At 32.2% G+C, this 21,724-nt stretch overlaps 1 protein-coding gene across 4 annotated transcripts in view; it reads left to right on the forward strand.

Annotated features, from left to right (window-relative positions):
* The first annotated feature begins 6,082 nt into the window (after positions 1-6,082).
* Pex12 (peroxisomal biogenesis factor 12) overlaps positions 6,083-21,724 on the forward strand; it is a 56,326-nt gene continuing 40,684 nt past the window's right edge. Inside the window, exons 1-4 of one of the 4 annotated variants that reach the window (XM_085817302.1) lie at positions 6,316-6,345; positions 6,448-6,556; positions 14,538-14,604; positions 18,654-18,841. In XM_085817302.1, the coding sequence (XP_085673428.1) occupies positions 14,538-14,604; positions 18,654-18,841 (255 nt within the window). In that variant the 5' untranslated portion in view covers positions 6,316-6,345; positions 6,448-6,556. Of the gene's footprint in view, positions 6,346-6,447; positions 6,557-14,364; positions 14,438-14,537; positions 14,605-18,653; positions 18,842-21,724 lie in introns of those variants that run through there. The other 3 variants (XM_085817304.1, XM_085817301.1, XM_035361230.2) reach the window with 3 other exon arrangements.

The raw sequence follows: 21,724 nt of genomic DNA on the forward strand, positions 1-21,724 counted from the left end.
CGTGTCATGAACGCAAGAACATTTTGCATTTATTGCCAAGATCTTCATATTATAATCAGAAACCTGCAAAATATTACTGTCGTACATAAAGATCTTATCTAAAGGCTTAAACAAGAATAAAGGAACTATATGCTATCAATAACAGGAAATATAATGTTTATCAGGATTATAGAAATACATATGTTTGATAACTTTTAAATGCTTTGAAACTTATTAGCTAAATGATAATAATCTACTTAATATGAAATAGTATTTTACAATATAAAATTACTGGGGAGTGTTAATTAAAATCCTTGGGTTTACTAAGAAAATAAATTACATAAGCATTATACAAATCTCATTTCAAATTTATAGAAAGATACTACATGTTTATAACATTATGAAAGCTGAGTTATTATTCAAAACTAATCCTACTTCAGAAAATATACACAGTTTATAGTTTTACATATATGTAACAATTATGAGTACAATCTCATAAAATTAACATAACCTTCTCATTTGTGTCCAAAATCAAGATCTGAAAAAGATTAAAATGACCTACTGACACCTACTAATTGTTTTTATAAACTGCATTATTCTATCACATGAGAAACTTGCAATATTTTCACATGATGCTTCTAAAATAGCATAATAATATACTGGTAAAGTAAAATGGAGAAAAGAATACTCTTTCTTCAAACCATTTCATAACAACATATCCTTCATAAGAAAAAAACAGGGTATTTTACATCAATAGGTTAAAAATTACAATCCCTTTTCACATGAATTTTAAGTACTATAATTAGATAAAATATTAACAGATGACTTCAAGAATAATATCAAAATCTAAAATTCCAACAAACACTGTAATTCGTTTTTAAATAATACTGCGAATGAATCCAACTAGTTATCTTTTTTCAGATCCTGATTTTTGACAACAAAACACGAATGAGAATGTTATGCACCAAAGATGTAATTTATTATGAAAACCAGAGAGAAATTTAACTAACATATTCTTCTCTGTTTACTATTATATAATTCGGAACTTAATTCCAATTCAATTTTTCGAATGTTTCAGGTGATACATAAAAAATATTAAGCAGAAAATTATTCGTTAAGTATAGACGAATTCATAAAAAATGTTTCTACAACTGAAATTGATCAGAAAACCAGAAATCACGACACATGTAGAATATATAAACATAAATTATGGAATAATTGATTAAGTTATTTACAATTTTAGACTGAAATTTCAACAGTTCAAATAAGTAACTTACTCTTAGCTCAGGCGGCAATCCAGTAAAATGTAAGAGTCATTGAACAAAAGCTGTTAGTTCAGAACAGAATACAACTGTTTATCTCCCCTAAATAACTTTATAAACTGCTTAACAGATAATACAAACGTATCCAGCCTGCTTCGGAACATTCTTCTCTGAATTGAATTAAGATGATGTATTTAATTTAAAAGATACATTGCTAAACATTCATCCGACGCCATTACTTTTCGATCGCAAGATTTTTAGACGGTTGCACATAAGCAGCCGAAAACCAGACGATCGCTACGCCGCACGAAATGATTTCGATCGGTGCTGGAGGATTGCAAATTGTCGCTCCGCACGAAAAACCCGTCATATGTGACGTCACTCTCGTATCGAGATCTCGTCGCACGCAAGGAGGATACGGCCCGAGGACTTTGGCGAACGCCATTTCCTCCAGTCCGTGAGGAACGTGATTTTGCGTTGGTTCACTATAAATTCCCGTTTCACTTTTAAAACTGCTGCCACTAAATGTTAGAGTCCTGCATTATATTTTGAAGAAATTAAAAAATGAAAAATCTACATAAATACGAGTATATGTATATTTCTCGCATTGTGATAAAACAAAGGTACGTACAGCCATCGAATTTTGAATGACGTAATCCTACTGCGAATATGGGCATGTGGAAGCCCAAATTTGAAATTTAGAAATTGTTTTAGATTTCGTATTTTGTAAAATTTTAACGAATTCTTGATTAACAAACTCAAGGATTTCAAAGAGAGCAATGGAAACGTTGTACAGAAAAAAAAACATTTTTATCTCCAGCGCGGGAGACTCTGTATCGGAAATTCTAAAGATATGCTTAATTTAAAACTATATTGCTCTTGAACTGAATTTCATGGTTTACGTGAAATGAACGTGATATTTAATAAATAAATGTAGCAGACAAAATGTTAAAAAAAAAAAAACGCGTCTTTGGACGTAATTTAAAATCTGAAACCTTTCGATTTTTTTTTTATACTTACATAGCTAAAGTTTGCTTCTTAACTTAAACTGTTATGAAACTGGACTTCCCCCTCCTGGGAGACACTAATTTTTGCAAATGAACACAGTTTTCTCACCTTTCGTCTACACTCATGGACACAATCGTATTTTAGGAAATTTTCTATTTCTTTTCGTTTTCTCACTATATTTTCTCACTTTTTTTTCCTCTCCTCTCTATGACATTTGGGCAATTTATTTCATTTTATTTTATCAAATATTTCGTCCTGTCCTTTCGAACTTGCATAAAATGTACGAAGCTCCTTTTTACTCTCCTCTGAAATACGAAATTGGCCTTTTTCTATATACCTTTCTTTCGCACCTAAGCTTGAATTTTCGCCCATTGGACAGAAAGGTTTAGTGGGTGCAAAACAAGACAGCTGTCTACTTTGTATGTGCCAAGGAGGTTAGGATAGAAGGAGGGAGGGTTCGCAGTTTCCTCCACTATCGGGGATTGAAACTTCACCGAACAAGCGGCGTCCATGTTTGTAACTTCAAAATATTGCATTACGGCAGTGAAACGTACGTGTTTTTAAGCTGTTCCGTGCATGTATTTTCCTCTAAAATATGTAAAATTTATAATGAAATACTTCGCTATTGTTAGTCTTTTGTTTTAAAATTATAAAGATAATATCCGTAATTTACTACGTACGGAATATCATTAACAAATAGTTCGAAATCTTGTGCATGTACATAACATTAAAGCCTTTAAAAATATTGTTTCTGCATATTTCAAGAATTTGTATAGGTTTTATTAGCAACCTGTTGGGTGTACTTTCCAATTTTTCCTTTAAGAAGTGATATTTCTGATTTATTCACAATATTGTAATTTATTAAAGTATCATTTAAAATAATTTTAACCTGAAATTAATAGCAGATAATTTTCTAAAAAAATAGTCACAAGTTGCATTTTTTTTAATGAAAGTTTAAATAGATTCTTTTCACAACCAGCAACCTTATAACAACAAGAAAATAAATATTAATAAAATAAAACAGATTTATGTGAATTCAGTGATTTCAGTTTATGCGCCTTTCATATTTATGAATCTCAAAGAAATTGCCTTGAATTAAGCTGAATTACAGAAATATACCTATACCTATATTTTTGGATACATCTTTTCACATGTTCAGTTGTGTAAATATTTAACTTACTTTTATCGCTATGCTGCAGACAAATTTGTAAATTTATGCAAAAAAACAAAATTTTTAACAACAGAAAAGTTAGTTTATCTTGATCAAATGCTCAAATTATATTCCTAACAGTTCATAAAACTTAAAAATTAATAATAATTAATACATAAAGAAAAGCATTACTTTGTTTAACACCTTTACAATTCATAAAAATAGTAAGAATTAGTGTCTTACTTTTCATGAAAATTATCAAACGAATTACCTAAAACGTTCAAATTATACAGTTTAAATTCTAGCATACATCATTGTATGTTAAGGAACAAAGATGCCATCTATAAACAGAAATATTAAAATGTATTTAACATATTTTGATTATTATTAAGTCCTTTTTTCACATCTGGAAAGAAAACAACATGACATTGTGATATTTTTCACCTAACTTATCAAATTACATAAAAAAAAAAGAAAATCAATACTTACGCGGAAAAGTAATCCCAGGAACCTTTTTCGAAAATCTGTTTGTGCATTCATATACAACACAAGCTGACATGCTTCAAAAAGAAAAGAAGAAAAAATAGCGTAATTACGGACTTCCTTGCACAAGTCACAGCGATAACAGTAACATGGCCGCCAAGCTTCACCGTTTGAGTTGAACCTTCCCTCCTTCTATTCTAACCTCATTGGTCTGTGCAAGGCCAACTTATACTCAAGGCCTGCCAGTGTGAAAATATTCTTTTGTGTTTTCGGTCGTTTCGGTTGCCTACGTGATATTCCTACTGACCGCAAGATGACTCTACAATTCTGCTAGACTTTGCGATGTTTACAAAAATCGGAAAAGTACCAAAAACGAATTCTGTCTTGTTATATGCAAAGTTTAAAAACGATTAATCCATAGTAGTCAGAAATTGTTGATTTCTTATTAGTAAAAATATTTTAATTAGAAGGAAAGCATGGAATTTTAAGCTATCTCATTTTTTTTTCACACATAAACACCAGCTATTTGATCTCGATTTTAATTCTTGCTTTCATCTAGACATGCGCTATTCTGAATTGTACGCACTACAACTATTTATTCTAATTTAAAGGTAATTCAGAGTATACACCTTATTTTTTAATTATTTATATAGTAAGAAGTTAACAGATAGCTTCAGATCATGTACTATTTCAGTGAAAAATTTTCAAAATATTTCTATCGGCTGTACTGGCCAAAAAATAATTTTGTATCCCCTATCAAAGATGTAATTAACATATTAATACACCGTGATCTAAAATTTGTATATCTATTTCCACGGCATTGGAGTAAAAATATTTCTTAAAGAGATTATAGTAAAAATATTACTTAAAGTGATTAAATTTTACATACTGAAGAATTTTTTTAAATTATTAAATAACTGTTTTTAGGAAATCTTAAACAATAAAAGTTTAAATAATGCAGATTTTGATCTCTGTGCAGTATTTGCATTGCAGATATTCAAAGACATTCTAAAATTATTAGGCCAAAAATAGTCTTACTGTGGCACACATTTTGAATGAAACTCAAACCCAAAGTTGCTTTTTTGACTAATTTTAATATTACACAGGTGTGTTTCTCTTCACTTTCATTTGTATTCTAAATTTCATTGATGTTAACATTAAGAAACTAGTAATTGAATTAAGTGCATTGCAGCAATTTACATTTTCAGTGTTAGAGAAATTTCAATTTTTCAAATGAAAATAATGAAATTTTTGATAAAGCTATTGATCAAATCAATCTGTTTGTTATAAATAAAAGAGACACAGACATCATAAAATATATTTTAACAGCACACAAAAAAATAACTCTCATAATCACAATATATACTTAAGAAAACGTTCAGTTCTGTACATCAAGGATAAAATTTGGAAACTTGCAATGGCTGAATATAAATAATATGCCCATCACACATGCCCACAATGCTAAGTAGAATGAGGTATATACACAATTTTAGATATATATGCATTTAAAGTTAGGCAAAGAAAACAAGCTTATTAAATGCATCACTTAAATATACAGCAGGTAGACATTTTTACACACATACAACATTTATCAGAATCACATGTGTACAAAATTTTATGGCTGGCAGCGTGAGATACTGATATAGTTCATTATCAAGAATAATGTATACATGAAATAAAATTACTGAATTTCACAAAACAATATTATCACTATTAAGCACACATACACATAAGTGCCATCTTGATACATTACCTACATGTAACTACCTGACATAAATCCATGTGTACCATTCCCATTCCAGATTAATCAGAAGAAAGTTACAAACAAAGTTTTGAAAATAACAGCATTAGATGCACAAAGATTTCAGAATTAAATAAGCAGAATGAGGAATTTCAGAACTGAGTTCAATGAGGTATATACAAAATTTTAAACCTATATGCATATAAAGTTACGCAAAAAAAAACCAAGCTTGTTAAGTATAGCCCTTAAACATACAGCAGCTAGACATAAAATACACTTTTTGTTAATAACGAGCAACGTTACAAATAGTGAGCGTATAGCAAAATTGTAGCAGAATGCGAGCGCCACCTAGTGATGAATTTCGCGAAAGCCACTGAAAACTGGGAACCGGAATTTCGTTCAGTCTGGCAGGCCTTGAGTATAAGTTGGCCTTGGTCTGTGTGTCAGATTATAGTTTTTTTTTTTGGCAACGGGAACTCTGTTTACTGTAAATAGTGGCAAGTGTCCGGTTTGTTTCGGTCAGGGCTTAATTTTTATTTAAGAATGTAGAACCTAATGTTTTGTTTAATAATTGTTTAATTAATTTTCAAATTTCGGAGCAGATGGCGGAATATGGAGTGCATCATGCGACAACTGGTGTCAATAAGCCTTCGGTTTTTGAAGTTATAGGACAGGATAACTTAGTTTCAGGTCTTAGAGCTGCATTTCGACATATTTTTAAGGTTTTGTACTTTTATTATCATTGTTGCCTTCAAGCTGTCAGTTTTTATTCACTTACATTATCAGTATTATATGATTAAGGAAATTGTTCTGGATTTTTGCAGGTGTTAGCTGATAACTATCCTGAAAAGTGTGGACTGTTGTACCGTTATTTTGACGAAGGTTATACTGTTGTAGATTCGGTATTTCAATATATTCATCTACGCTTGAGAGGTACATGTTATTTTCTTAGTATGAATTTATGAATGTTATAAGAATACTACACGGTATCCATGTACACGTCGACCTATTTTCACTTAAGCATCCCAGAATTGCACAAAAATGGCATTGCGCACACTCTTGATTTTATCCATATACACTGCTAAAGTCCTAGCTAGTAACCTTTATCGCCTTACCAAAATGTCGCCAAACTACCTGTTACCATATTCCAAAGATTAGCGTTTTTTTTTTTTTTTTTTTTTTTTTTTTTAATATTTTACATATATTTCCATACTTATATATACTGATAAGCCAAAACATTATGACCTTCCCTATATTTTTTAATGAACTCATCTAGATGACACTGAGGGCATGTAATTAAGTAGGAATGATATTCAAATGCTCCTGAAGAAAGTAAGGAATCATTATTGCACTTACTTTTGTGAATGATAGGAAAGGCTGTTGATCTAAATGAATTTGATAGAGGGCAAATTGTAATGACTGCATGACTGGTAGGTTGTTCATGATCTGCTGTTGTTAGTATTTAGGCAAAGTGTATAAATGATGGTGAAGCCAGCAGTAGACACCAAGGTATTGGAGACCAAACATCATCGGAGACTGTCCCACTTGGTAGAGCAAAATTCACACCATACAGTGGCCCAGCTGACAGCCCAATACAATGCAGGTCCAAATGCAAGTGCTTCGGAACACGCTATTTAGCGGACACTGTTGGATACAGGACTGCATAGTAGATGTCCCACTCATATGCTTCTGTTGATCAAGCCTCATTATCAAGTGTGACTACAGTGGGCCCGGGAACATCGAGACTGGATGATAGATAAGTAGAAGACACTTCCCTGGTCAGTTGAATCATGATTTCTCATTCATCCCATTGATGCTCATGTCCAGGTATGTCACTTTCCACGCAAACAATCATCCCCCCTCCCCGTACAGCAGCTTAAACACAGGGTGGTGGTAGCAGTATTATGCTTTAGTAATGTTCTCATGGGCATCTCAGAGATTCTTAGTTCTGGTAGAACAGACCATGAAAGTTAAGGACTATATGAACATAACTGCTGATCAGCTGCACCCTTACATGGCATCTGTCATCCCCCCAATTGAAAAGGGAATCTTTCGACAGGTCAATGTCCCATGTCACAAGGCCCAAATTGTGTTGGAGTGGTTCAAAGAGCATAAGGATGAATTCCAATTAACGTCCTGGCCACGTAACTCGTCAGATTTTTAACTCGATAGAGCACATTTGGAGTGTCATAGAGCAGCAGCTCAGAGCTTAAACATTACCATGTTGGAATATTTCAATTTTGCATGAACGCTGCTTAGACATTTGGTATGACATATCTCCAGTCATCTACTAAGAACTTGTGTCATCCATGCCAAGGCAAGTTGCAGCTGTTTACAGGCCAAAGGTCACGCAAAGCATTATAAAGTGGTCATAATGTTTTGGCTGTTTAGTGTACATATATTATATAAACATATGCATGTATAGTGAGACTTTCTTTCTTTCATTCTTTTTTTTTTTTTTTTTTTTAAGTTTCCAACTAAACGTTATAATGGGCATTATTAAGCAGCTGTTTACTCAAATTTATATAAATTTACCAATCTGTACTATTAATTAAATCCCACGTACCTTAATTTAAATGTTACAAACTGATAAGTAGGAGCAATAATTTGTATTCAGCAGGTTGCTGTAGCAGGGTTGGTCGCCAAAACATCGCCAAGTTACCATAATCCAAAGATTAACCGATTTTTTTAATTTGTCTGTTGCTTCACAATTTTTTTTTTTTTAAATTTATCTTTAATTTTGTAATTTTTACACTGCTTACTTCATTCTGTAGAACTTGGGCGGTAAAAGTATATTTTAGGGAACCCCTTGGCGATTTTTGGTGGTATATGGATACCGAGTTTGTGCAATTCTTTGACTTGTTATTTTGACTTTCTGTAGCATCGCCACTACACGAAGGCAGAATAACAAGACAAAGATTAATTTGTGTCTTTTAGATTCAGAAACAGCCTGTTTTATATTTATTTACTTCTTTCATTGTATCAACCTCCTGATGACAATGCAGTGGAATATGTAAATTTCATTTTTGTTTTTTCCATGTTTTGCCACTATGCTTCTGTTATTTTTTTTATTATTTTTTTTATATATATGGTTTATTCCAAATTGAATACGAAATGAATTTTTAGCTATTTTAAATTTTATTTTGTATTATTACCATCATTTGTTGCTGCCATCTGTGTGCAATTAGGTTAGGTTTTTAAACTCCTTTTTACTTTGTATTTATTCATTTTATATACATGTAGTAATTCTAAAGGTGATTTTCAGATTAGAAAAACAGATGTGTAGATACTTTAAATGCATAATGAAGAAAAACTAATAGATGTTAGCGTAGATAACAAGACACTATTTTACTTCTTAATGACTAATTCTGAGGACGCATATTCTCTTTTATACATCACTACAGATGTGAAACTTTTATTGAAAATAAACTTGTATGTAAATTTATAAATACTAGCAGTAGCACAATAAGAGAAACTTGCAAATTGAGTCCTTGATTTTTACACTATCAGCATCAAATGCACCATGTTTAACTTGTATCAGGCACTAAGATGAATTAACAGTTAATTTATTTATTTACTGATTTTGCTTGAAAGTATATTATAGTGAGATTTGTTTAAAATCAAGCAAAATTGGCATAATACTAGAATATAAATTGTTTGTAAATCTTGCCTGAAAATTTTATTTGCAGACCTTAAATTTGGGTAATTAAACATTTTTATTATATTCATTTCCTTATTTTGCATGTTATGCATTGGTTAACACATTAATATGCAAATACTATAGCCAAATTTTGAATGTATGTATTCATTAACATTAATTTCATCCTATTCATTAATATTATTATTTTTTCTTTTTTTAATTTGCTGTTCTGCACCATGCCCTTTATGAAAATTCAGTACAGTACAAAGTCCATAATCCAGACTTGTCGGGGCTTCGGCGATTCCGGATTATAGATCATCAATTTAAACCTGGTAAAATGTCATGCAGAAATTATAAAATAAAAAATATGAAACCGTAATTTATGAAATAAAGAGCAGTTATGAAGTTAAAAAGCTTAATATTTATTTGTTTACTTTATTAAACATTTCTTTCAATGTAAGTTGTTTAAGTTGCTTCATTTTTTTTGTGCTAATACTTTCTCTTTAACCCTCTGAGCGGTACGGCCAGAAAATTCCGCATAGAAGGCTGCCTTCTGTATTCATTATACATGAAAATTTCTGCTAGTTTTTAATGTATCTGATTTTGGTTTGGGTATATATTGGAAGAAAAGGAATGAAGGTAAAAAATGAGAGAGTCATTTTTTAATTAAAATCAAGAAAATACCACTTATTCATGACATTTTGAGGAACTTTGAATTTTCAGGGCTAAACCCGTAACGCTTGGAGGGTTAATTCTCTCTTCTATAAACAGACAATTTCGGTTGATCTTTACATTATGGTAACTTGGCGTTTTTTTTTGGCGAAAATTTGGCAACCAACTCTCCTACAGCAACCCTCTATTTTTTTTTCCCGCCGCCATTTTGTCTTCACGAAGTAAAGACATGTTTCTTTTCTTTTTATCTACTGAACACTTCTTCCAACAATCTACTAGCTGAATTACACTTATGCTAGAAATTTTATCTAACAAAACTGCTTAATCATGACAAATATTCACTGCAAAATTGTTAAAAAGTGCACAATACCATACTCCTGACACGTTTTTCAAAATAACACATACACATAAACCATGTACACGCCGACTTATTTTTACTTAAAAAAACATCCCAGAATTGCATAAAAATGGCATTGCGCACACTCTTCACTATATCCATGTACACTGCTTTTTTCTCATAAATTAGAAAAATTTCACGAAAATACATGACAATTTTCTCAATCTTTAAACCCGGTAAAAAGAACATATATGAAATTACCTGATCATGGAAAAGTATTTACCTTTTCCAAATATGAACATTTCCACATATAAAATAAATAAAATATCCAAAAACTTTTAACTCTAAATCATCTATTATATTATAAACGTCACCAACGAATTCATACCGCAACCATTACAAATACTTAGTGTCAGATATTTAAATTATTTCCATGCACGTTTACTTCAACTAAAACGTATACCAAATTCCTACAAACATAAAATTCACAAAATAACTATCATTTAATTAAAATATAATTAAATTCAAAAACACTACTTAAAATATAAATGAGCACATACATTAAATTAATAAAAATTACCTTACAATCCTAATTACTTTAAACTAAATCATTGCTAATAACAATTTTCCCAATAATACCAAATTCCTTTACTTCCACCTTACATTTAGAACAATGCATAAAAATAATATCCTCAAATAATTAAAAATACTAACTTACCTAATCTTCTTCAGAATCTTGATTACGTGTCCAATAAACTTTTCTTCTTTCTGTTTCAGGATCTTTAAAATCATACTTATATTTCACAGCAAGGTACCAGGTAAAATAAATAACTTAATAAAACATCTTTATTTCTATCTCGCACAACCTTAAAGAAACATTTATTACTACTCTTTTCAATACCACTAAATACCCATTTCGAATTTACTTTAGTTACGGCCATGGGATCCAAAAATTCACGAACACTGTTTCACACAACACAGAATAAAGCCAAATACAAAATTTCCAGATTTTTTCCCGATTTCCCCCCTTTTCTGATTAAAGAACCGTAATTCGTCCATTAATATCACATGACATATCGCATGATCTCTCATTTCCCTCACACAAAATAATGCGTAATCGGAACTGAGTACTGCTCACATTATTACCAAAGTCCCAGGTAGTAACCTTTATCGCCTCCAAAATGTCGCCAAACTACCAGTTACCATATTGTAAAGATCAACCACAATTTCTTGTTCAGTTACAAAGTTCCAATGTTCAAATCCTGTAATTGCTGTGTCGAGAATACCAACTAATTTTTTAATAACCTCTCTGTCACTTTCTTCATTATCAGAAGAGCACATGTGTAAACACTTTACTGGCTTTACACGCATGCATAAGTTTGTGGCTTTAAGGTCTGGATTATAGATCATTCCGGATAATGGTCATCCGAATTATGGACTTTGTACTGTACACACTTTAATCAAAGTGCAATAATGTATAACAGAAAAACTGACCCTAATACTTTTTATTTAAAGGCAGTTGAAGTAACTGCATATTATCCCATCAACTGTGAAAGTTGGTGGAAATTCAGCCAAATTTTTGCTAATCATTCCTGTAGAATTCTGAAAAACCTTATGCCTCTTTCTGTAATAAACAATAAGTTTTCTACTCTCTTTGTTATCTGATATTTGTAAAAAGACTTTCATCGATTTCAACTATTTTGTTAAGCCCTCTGGCTGATTTATTGCAGGGAATTGTTCCAGTCCATGACTGATTTGTTGGGGCCATATTCAGCTGACCATATTGTGTTCCAGTAATACACATGGTTTTTGATGTTAGAATCCCATAACTTCGAAAATAATCCAGTGCTTGCTTTTCTGTGCAAGACAGGTCCCAAATTTTAATGAATTTTTATTGCAAGGATAAAAAACAGCAATAACAATTAATTCATATTGCTGTTCATAAAAACAAAAGGTGGCTTATCAAGAATCAAAGTTACATCAAAGTGTAGATTGTTATGAGTGTGTTGCTACATCAAGCTTATCTATAATTGGCACTAAACCTTACTGCTTGGTGACAGTTTCATGGCCAGTAGGTTAAAGTAACAGAATTTAAAATTTTTCATAAGGTACCTTAAATGTATATGATATTATGTAGCAGTATTTCATTTTGCTATAGTGATATTTTAACATTAATTGCCAACAAAATTTATGAGAGCTTGCCAATAGATCACATACTTATAGATCATACATTGAAAATTAACAAGTGATTCTTAATTAATTTAACTTAATTAAAAATGTTTGATTAGGATATTCTACAGTATCTTTGGTAAATTCTCTGAATATTGTCCATTGCCTCTTGTCTGCTTCTTTCATTAAAAAACTGCCTTTACAATAAAAGTTTTAGTTCAGTAAATAATGATAATGAAGATAAAAATTCGCTTAAAAGGATATTTTGCTGCAAACCAGAAAAATTTTGTTATAATGGCATCATGCAGATGCTGATATAAAGTATTATGCAGGCGGCTTCACTTAACTAAAAAGCAAAACAAACATTTGCGATAATGTAACACAATGTTTCTCAATCTGTTTTTCTCATGCATCCATTTTTCCATTACTAGAAGCTCATTTCCTCCCTTCCTTTCCAAAACTCAAGATACATATACATTTATTAAGATTTTGATAATTTTTAATGTGTTTTTATGAATTAAACAACAGAAAGAAAATGTTCATAAATATGAAAACTTAAATAGAAGTTTATATATATATAACTTGTTTTCGCACTAAATTAATTTAAGATCATACAACATATATATATAAGAGGCTGACTGCATTTCCCTCTTGAAACTATGAAATTTCCTCCAAAGGAGAATTACCCCCCCCCCTCTCTGGTTGAAAAGCCCTCACCTAACATATAGCCAAAACTGTGTTATTTTAATACTCAGGTTTAGTTTAATATATTCATTCCTGGCATTCAAAACCATATAAAATAAAAAAATAAAGTTTAACTTTTGTCTAAATATGCAAACATTTTCTGCTTTGTTAAAACCCACACTCAAACATATTTATTGAACGTTTATTTTATTAAAAGCTTCCCAACCAGTGTAATGGTTAGTGTTGCTGACTGCCATGCTGAAGGGTTCGGGTTCGAATCTGGGAGAAGACATGGATGTTTGTAAATCTGTAGTGTCACTGCGGCATGAGGCACTCTAAATATGTGATGTGTGAAAGTCCTCTCGAAAGGTTGGTTTTAGAAGAAGAGGTGTGGGAGACGCTTGGACCCGTCCCCCCCACCCAAGGCCAAGGCGTTCTCCATCAAAATTGGGGGCGAAACTGAGCTAATTCAAGGTAAGGGGATGAAGGATGTTGCCAACAACAGACGTGTCTTGCGCTTCTTGCCACGAGGAATTTCGTGATCTTGGGCTGACTATAGGTCAGACAAGTGAGCATTAGTCAGCAGCAACATGTTATAAAAAAGTAACGCTGCAAGCAAAGCGAAATAATATACTAAACGCACTGGATACCAAATATATTGCTGAACACTACTTATTATTTTAAAATTCAAAACGAAGTAATATGCATATCTAATATGTTTATATTGAATAAATTGTTCTCAACATAGTTTACAACAAGGTTCAAACTGTGATTACAAAAGGGCACAAAAAGTGCTCTAGGGCTGATATCTAGGGATATATCCAAAATTCTTTTCTGTACACCGCTATGTTGTTGACAACGCTATAGCTTAGAGTTTCAACTGGTGGTGCTATATTTCCTCTAAAAGTTTGCAAAACTGCAATTCATGCATAAGATCTATACTATGTATATTACTTTGATTTTTATCAATTAATGCTTTTGCAGTTTCTGACATAAGTTGAGCTGATCTTGTAAATATATGTGAACGAAAATATGTGGTGCCAATACGTATGCAAGGTTACGGGGTGAGCCGTAGATGCGTTTGACAAATTGCTTAGTCCTTATTTTGTGTCTACTGTTGCAATCATAGTAATTTGTGCAACATTTATCTTTTCTGTGATTTTTTTTTTTTTTTTTTTTTTTTTTTTTTTTTTTTTTTTTGGTGATTGCTTGATGTTATATTTGTTCTACATGAAAAAGGTAATAGAAAATTGTTCTGGATATTACCAAAACTTGGTTTCGAGTTTCAGTTTCCCAAAAGACAAAAATAGAGGTAATTTTTTTTTTATTTTTTTTATTTATTTTTTTAATTTATTTATATATATATATATATATATATATATATATTTTTTTTTTTTTTTTTTTTTTTTTAGATGTCTTTTGTCGAAACTGGCCAAACAACGAAAGAGTTATCCAATTTCTTAGAACGATTCCAAAAGAGTAAGCTTGTTAATTCGGAATTTTAAATTTAATTAAAAAAGAGATTAAGCGTTGCCATTATTGAATGTTATTGAAAGAATTATCTACGTCATTCAGTTTTTAGTGAAATAAAACTTAGCCTTCCATAGTTCCAGTAACAAATTATTCGAAAGATATAATAATTTCCTAAAGTGTTCAGAAATGATCACAAAATTTGACATTATCAATGTCTGTATATATTATATTAATAAAATTCAAACTAAAAAAATATGCTTCATTACATTGGAAATAAAATTCAAAATAAAACATTAAGCTTATTAGAGGATAATATAAAAGAAAATTATTTTAAATATAAATAAATATAATATAAAGCATTTTTTTTTTAAACAAAGTCAAACAGGTAAAGAATTTTTCTATTTTACTTGATTCTACTCCTAATGCTAGCCATCAAGAGCAGATATCAATTTGTATGAGGTATCTTAATTTAGAAAATACAGACATGAGTATTGAAGAAAGGTTTTTAGTATTTTGTATTACAACAGATACGACCGGTGGAGGACGAACTACATTCTGATTAAAAACCTTAAGAGGAAAATGGTTCAGATATTAGCAATTTATGCGGCCAAGAATACAACAATGGTTAAAACATGAGATGTAAACAGTTTTCGAGTAATTATGTTCAAATCATTGCTTTTCCAGATTAAAAAGTTAAACTAAGTTTAACAAATATGAAACTGCACTTACCTTTTTTTATGTACGAGGGCTATCCAGAAAGTAGATTACGTTTTGGAATAAAAAAATAAACAAAGTATAGGAAACAAATTTTATTATATACAGATGAAAGCCACACTCAAATACTACTTTTCTACATAGTCACCATACAAATTAAGGCATTTATCGTAGCGATGTACGAGCTTGGAAATTCCTTCGTCGAAAAATTCGGCCGCCTGCGCCTTCAACCACTTCGTTACCTCTTCTTGCAGCTGTGTGTCGTCATCAAAACGCTGCATAGCCAGCCACTTCTTCATTGCTGGGAATAGGTGGAAGTCGCTCGGTGCCAGGTCGGGACTGTACGGCGGATGAGGAAACAACTCCCACTTAAAAGATTCAAGAACTTTACGAGTGACATTTGCCGTGTGGGGCCGGGCGTTGTCGTGAATCAACAAGATCTTAGAGCTCAACATTCCTCTGCGCTTTTTTGAATTGCTCTTCTGAGTTTTTGGAGAGTTTGGCAATACCTTTGAGAGTTTATTGTAGTGCCTCTTTCCAGGAAGTCCACCAAAATTACACCTTTTCTGTCCCAAAAAACAGTCGCCATCATCTTCCTTGCCGACATTGTTTGCATGCATTTCTTGGGTTTTTTGGGGAGAACTTGTGTGCCCCCACTGCATTGATTGCAATTTCGTTTCACAGTTCACATGTTTCACCCATGTTTCGTCACCAGTAACGATGCGATCGAGTAAAGAGTCACCATCCTTATGGTAAGCGTCCAAAAAGTTCAACGCTGCAGCCATTCGCTGATTTTTGTGGTCCTCTGTCAAGATTTTTGGAATCCATCTTGCACAAAACTTGTGGTAACCAAGCTTTTCGCTGATGATTTCGTGCAACAAACTTCGCGAAATTTGTGGAAAACTCAAAGAAAGTTCCGTTATTGTGAAATTTCGATTTTCACGGACTTTAGCATCGACTTTTTCGAGAAGTTCGGCGGTCACTATGCTGGGTCTCCCACTTCGATCTTCGTCGTGAACATTGGTTCGGCCATTTTGAAATCTTATGACCCACTGACGCACTCCACCTTCAGTGATAATGTTGTCCCCATACACTTCACGAAGCTGCCGATAGATTTCTATCGGTTTACAGTTTTTTGCAGTCAGAAACCTTATTACTGAGCGCACCTCGCGGGATTTTCAATTAACGCAGACATTTCAAACCGTCACAGTATCTGAACAGAGCACAGCACGAACCTCTCACTAGCACGGCTAGATGCAGACTGAGCTGCGCAACGCTCTGACCCCAAGATGGCCGCGCTAGCCCCGCCCCTAGCGGACACAGACGGAAACGTAATCTACTTCCTGGATGGCCCTCGTAGAAAAACAATTACAACAAGTAATCACAAAAAAGATAAATTGTGGACAAATTACAACTATTGCAACAGTAGACAAAAAATAAGGATTAAGCAATTTGTCGAATGCGTCTATCCTTACATATGCATTGGCATCAAGTATTTCCACATTCAAATAAGACAGAAGAGAACACCAAGACGAACTCTTGTCCTGGTTATAACTTTCGGTCAAGTAAAACAGTGTGGTATGAGGAAGGGGTACTCAGACCTGGCAAGGTCAAGGCTGCCTTAACACAGTTAAATGCCCCAACCCCTAGAGACGATCCAAGACTCCGCAAACCTATTGGTTGAGCCAACGAGCTAAGACTGAGTCGATAGGAATACTCAGAAACTTACATTCCAGGTCCCCATTCTTAAGGGATGGTAAAAACATCTGCCATCAACAAGGGCCTCAACCTTGACAGCAGAACAAAGTGACTTAAATACTGTGAGAAAGACCGGGCCACCAATCCAGCCTGCTAACACTATGTCATGCTATACAGATCTCGGTTTTAGGGCTACCCCAGTGAAAAACCAAGGAAGGAAATGAATATGCAGTTTTGAGGCTTCAAGCACACACTGGAAACTTCAAGCAGTTTAAAGTCTAGCTGAATTCGCCAATTCCATCGACGAGGCTGTTTCGCCTGAGACAACCATGAATATCTGACTATATAGCTCCACCACAACCAACGGAATGGATAAGACAGTACCATGTGGTCCCTGCCGAACCAGAAAATATTATCGGCAGTGATGACTCCAGTCCTGTGGAGACTGATTTTAAACACTCGTTGCCGAGACTGCCTAGGTAGAGATCCTAATTAGTAGCTTCTCAGGTTTTACCTGAGTCAACCCCCGGAGAAGCGTTCAAATAAGACAAGAGTTTTCCTGTTCAGGCAGACAGCGAGACGAACTGCTTGTGTTAATGGTTGAACAATGCCTTTTTGACTTGTTGCCATCGTGCGCCGCATGATCTTCCACCTATTGTCAGTGTGGGCCTGGTCTGTGTTCAAGTCCCAACGAGGGCATTGCTCATTTTTCACATCATCTGCTTCCAAAAACCCTAATGTCTCTACAGTGTGTACCAAAATAGGCAGTCGTTTATTAAAATAAAATAAAGTGTATCAAAAAGTTTTAAAAATGCTGTGTCAACTTAATGTTCAAATATCAATTTTAATGCCTGAACTGTTTTAAATCAACAGTTATTTGATTAACAGGGCTTTTGATTTAAGAATTAATCTTTAGCAATTGAAAATGCAGAAAATAAAACCATGTTTTTAAAATGTGATTCAAAATAACAGTGCCAAAGAATTGTACTTTGATGTTATTCTGCCATAAATTAATGCCTTAAATATACTTTAGTACTTGTTTAATAAAGAAAAGAACTCAAAATTCATGATGTAGCTGTATAGGTTTTCTACTGAATTATTTATAAACAGGCCTTGTAACAAACAATTCCTGCAAGTGAAGTTATAACAATTTTTATTTTGTTAGGTAAAATTTGTTTAGTGAAAGCAATAATGTCTCTCTTTAAAGTGTTAAAAAAATTATAGATAGTAAAGTAATCAAAGCATTGTTTAAAGCTGAATGTGATATCATATTTCCTAGCCTTTAAAACTGTTCAAATCACTAAATGGTTCCTGTTAGTTCGTTTAAATAAAAGAAAAAGTTGCAATTATAACTGATTTGCATGCTCTAACTGTAAAGAAGATTGTCAATGCTGCTTTGTGATAAAATTTTTAATACTACTTCGGAGTAATAAATGTATAAGATACTGTTGTAGTAAGTAATAACCAGTAGTACTGTTTAAATTGTAATATATGTTTGTTGCATATTTATAAATAATTAGGAAACTCAGGCTTTAGTTTTTACTGAAAAACAGTGTTCAATATGTTATATGCAGGTATAATTAATTATATATAAATAGGATTGTATAGCCTCCTTCTAAATCCATATTAAACTTTTTTTTTAGGTGGATTATTTACAGAAACATTCTATGGATTAAAAAGAGTACCTGATCCCAGAATTCTTGATGTATCAAAGCAGAAAGTTATTGTATGGGTAATTTTAGCTGTAGTTTGCCCTTACCTGCAGTCTCAGCTAGATGCTTTGTATAAAAATTTCAGTGATAAGTGGTTTGAAGGCTCCTTAACCAGAAAGGTAAATATTCTTTATAAGAAACTAAATTTTACTTTAATTTCTAAATTTTCCATGTATTTATATTTATTGCATGTATACTTATTTATAAGCAAATGTGAACATGAGAAATTAGGGTACAAAGTCATCATTTTTTGTTTTCATGTTTTTTTTTTTTTTTTTTTTTTTGTAATTTCAGCCCCAAAAAATTTATCCTTATTTTTTATTCATATTATCATGAAACCTTACAATAACAAATGAGAGAAAAACTTATACTGTTCTTCTAAATTATTAATATTCTTAGATAAATAATGGCTAAATAATTTGCATATTATCTGTTATATCAATTGTATGTGTTTAGGTCAAATATTTTTAATGTCCTGCTTATTGCTCACACCTTAAACTATCATGAATGAATGTTCCAGCCATTATTTCTTGCTAGATGTATATTCTTTGAAATGACATATTATTACGCACATGCAGCTAAGAAAAACAAAAATGTGTCCAGTGAGTAGCTAGTGGAAGGTATCATATAGTTCATAATTTTGTATATCTTTGGAGAATTCTCCAGTGGGTTTATATTATGTGAAATTACATTTGATTTTTTACTCTTATTTCTCAGTACCTTCTTACTGAATAATGATGTTGTCTGCATACATGATAATCTCATATCCCATTGCTCATAATTAGCATAGTGAAGCATTCCACTGAGTTTGTAGCAGTCATGCTTGCCGGATCTCAATCTCACTGTGAATATGTATGAGGAGCTGGGAGATTAGTCATTATTGTGTTCAGTGAAGAGTCTGCAATTGGAATTTGAACTAAAAACTGCTTCAATAAATATACAAATATAATTCATTTCACATACATAAAAGTAACTTGTGCCAGGCGCATTGTAGCAGCCTTTCTTCCCCAGTGGAACCACCAGAAAGACTCTGAGGGAAGAGAGAAGTTTGTGACGTAAAAACATACACATGATCTACATCTCTTGCTGACTAACTGATGCGATGCATCTGATTGGCTGACGTGCCATTTGCATGAATGAAATGCTACAGAGTATGCTGCAGAGACGAAGTCATGATTACAAATGATAATAAATATTTACAATAAATACAGAAAATGGTGATATAAGGCAAAGTCAGTGAAATACAGAAAAAAGAGCTGAAGCTGAATAATGTTATGAAGATAGATACATGGTCATAGATGCAGTAGAAACGTGTGTAATACGAAATGTTAGCTATAATGCAAGTTCATTCTGAAGTAGTCTGTGACTAATTGCTTGGAAAATCGAACCTTAAACCCATTCTTAATAGTAGATGTTTGATTAAAGTATTGTGAGAAGGGAGCTCAAAATGGAAGAGGTGATGAGTAATGTCATCTGGCAGGAGGTAAGCAGGTTTTATGCAATCAATTGAAACTGTAGTATGTTTTCCATTAATAATAAAATCATTATCATTTCTGGCAATGACTAAATAAGGTCTAGTATAAGGTGGTGTCAGTAGAGGATTAACTTTGTCAGATCTGAAAAATAAATCAGAACAAGTTTTTAATGAAGGATTGATGAAAATTTGAGGACCAATGTGTAGACAGTAGAAATAAGATATAAAAACCTAAGTTGTTGACATATATAGAGTTTAAGATCTGGTGCATGTGCCATCACTGGTTACTAGATCAGAAGGTAATTTTAATGTTGTGCTATAAACAAGTTGAAAAGTTGCTTTGACATCCTCCTTAATGGCTGAATGTATGCCTAAGATAACAAGTGAAAGATGTTTTGTCCATTATGTTGTATTATATGCTTTAAGGACTGTTTTAAGGTGTTAATTGAAGCATTCAAGAATTCCATTTGACTAAGGGTGATATGCAGAATTTTAAATCCTATTGCACCCAAACCTGCAGATAAATTCTTTAAACAGATGAAATTCAAAATTTTTACCCTGATCAGATGTAATTGAGGTCAAGAATCTAAATTTGGATATCTAGCCATGTACACTGCACACAAAAAAGGGGGGAACAGTTCCATATCTCCTATTCTACTGGGCCGACTGAAAAAATTCAACTTCCGTTTTTCATGTCTCGAAAGCATGACATAGGATGTGTATTAGATTTATATATTGTATTGTTCTAATATGGGTATTTTTACCCAAAATCAGACTTTTTCTGAAATGACATGCCAACTTTTTTCCAGATTTCAATTCTATGACTCAAATTATGCCAAACTGCAAAGTTTTGTGAAAATCACATGAGTTGTTTTTTAAACATTAGCTCTCAAAATTTTAGCTTTTCAATGTTCATTGAATTTGATATATTTATTAATATCTCTTTTTTTATTAAACTTATTTGATTCTTCCTTTCATATTTCAAAATTTAGGTTCATTCCAAATAAATTTTGCCTACTTTTTGTGATTTATTTTTAAAATTTGTAATTTTAAATAATTTTTATAAATTTTTTGAAAAAAATTTTGAATTATATCCTTTTAAAGTTTTGCCATCTTTTTAAAGTAGGTGTATTTCTAAGCTTACCTTCATAAAATTAGAGTTTTTTATTCAAAATTTCCTAAGATTTGCGTCAATTTACATTTTGTCACATTTTCAAATTTGGCGTATTTATTATAAGCGATAATAATGCGAATGTGGTTTATGCACATTGTTAAAATTTTTTTAAAATATCAACAATGGACTTTTTTTCTTCTTATGCATTAATGAAAAAAATCTGTTGTGTACACTGCATGACTTCCTTGTACGGAATATTAAATTATACAAATTTTTTCATGCCTTTCCTTTAAACTTATTTCCTCGAATTTCATTAGAGATATATCTGTGAGATATATTTAATTATATAACACGATATATTTCTGAGGTATATAACGAGATATATTTATTATGAGTACATGTGTTACGATTAAT

The sequence above is a fragment of the Stegodyphus dumicola genome, chromosome 5 (genome assembly GCF_044657685.1).
Source record: "Stegodyphus dumicola isolate Sdum_Otavi_A_Nest chromosome 5, ASM4465768v1".
NCBI lineage: Eukaryota > Metazoa > Arthropoda > Arachnida > Araneae > Eresidae > Stegodyphus > Stegodyphus dumicola.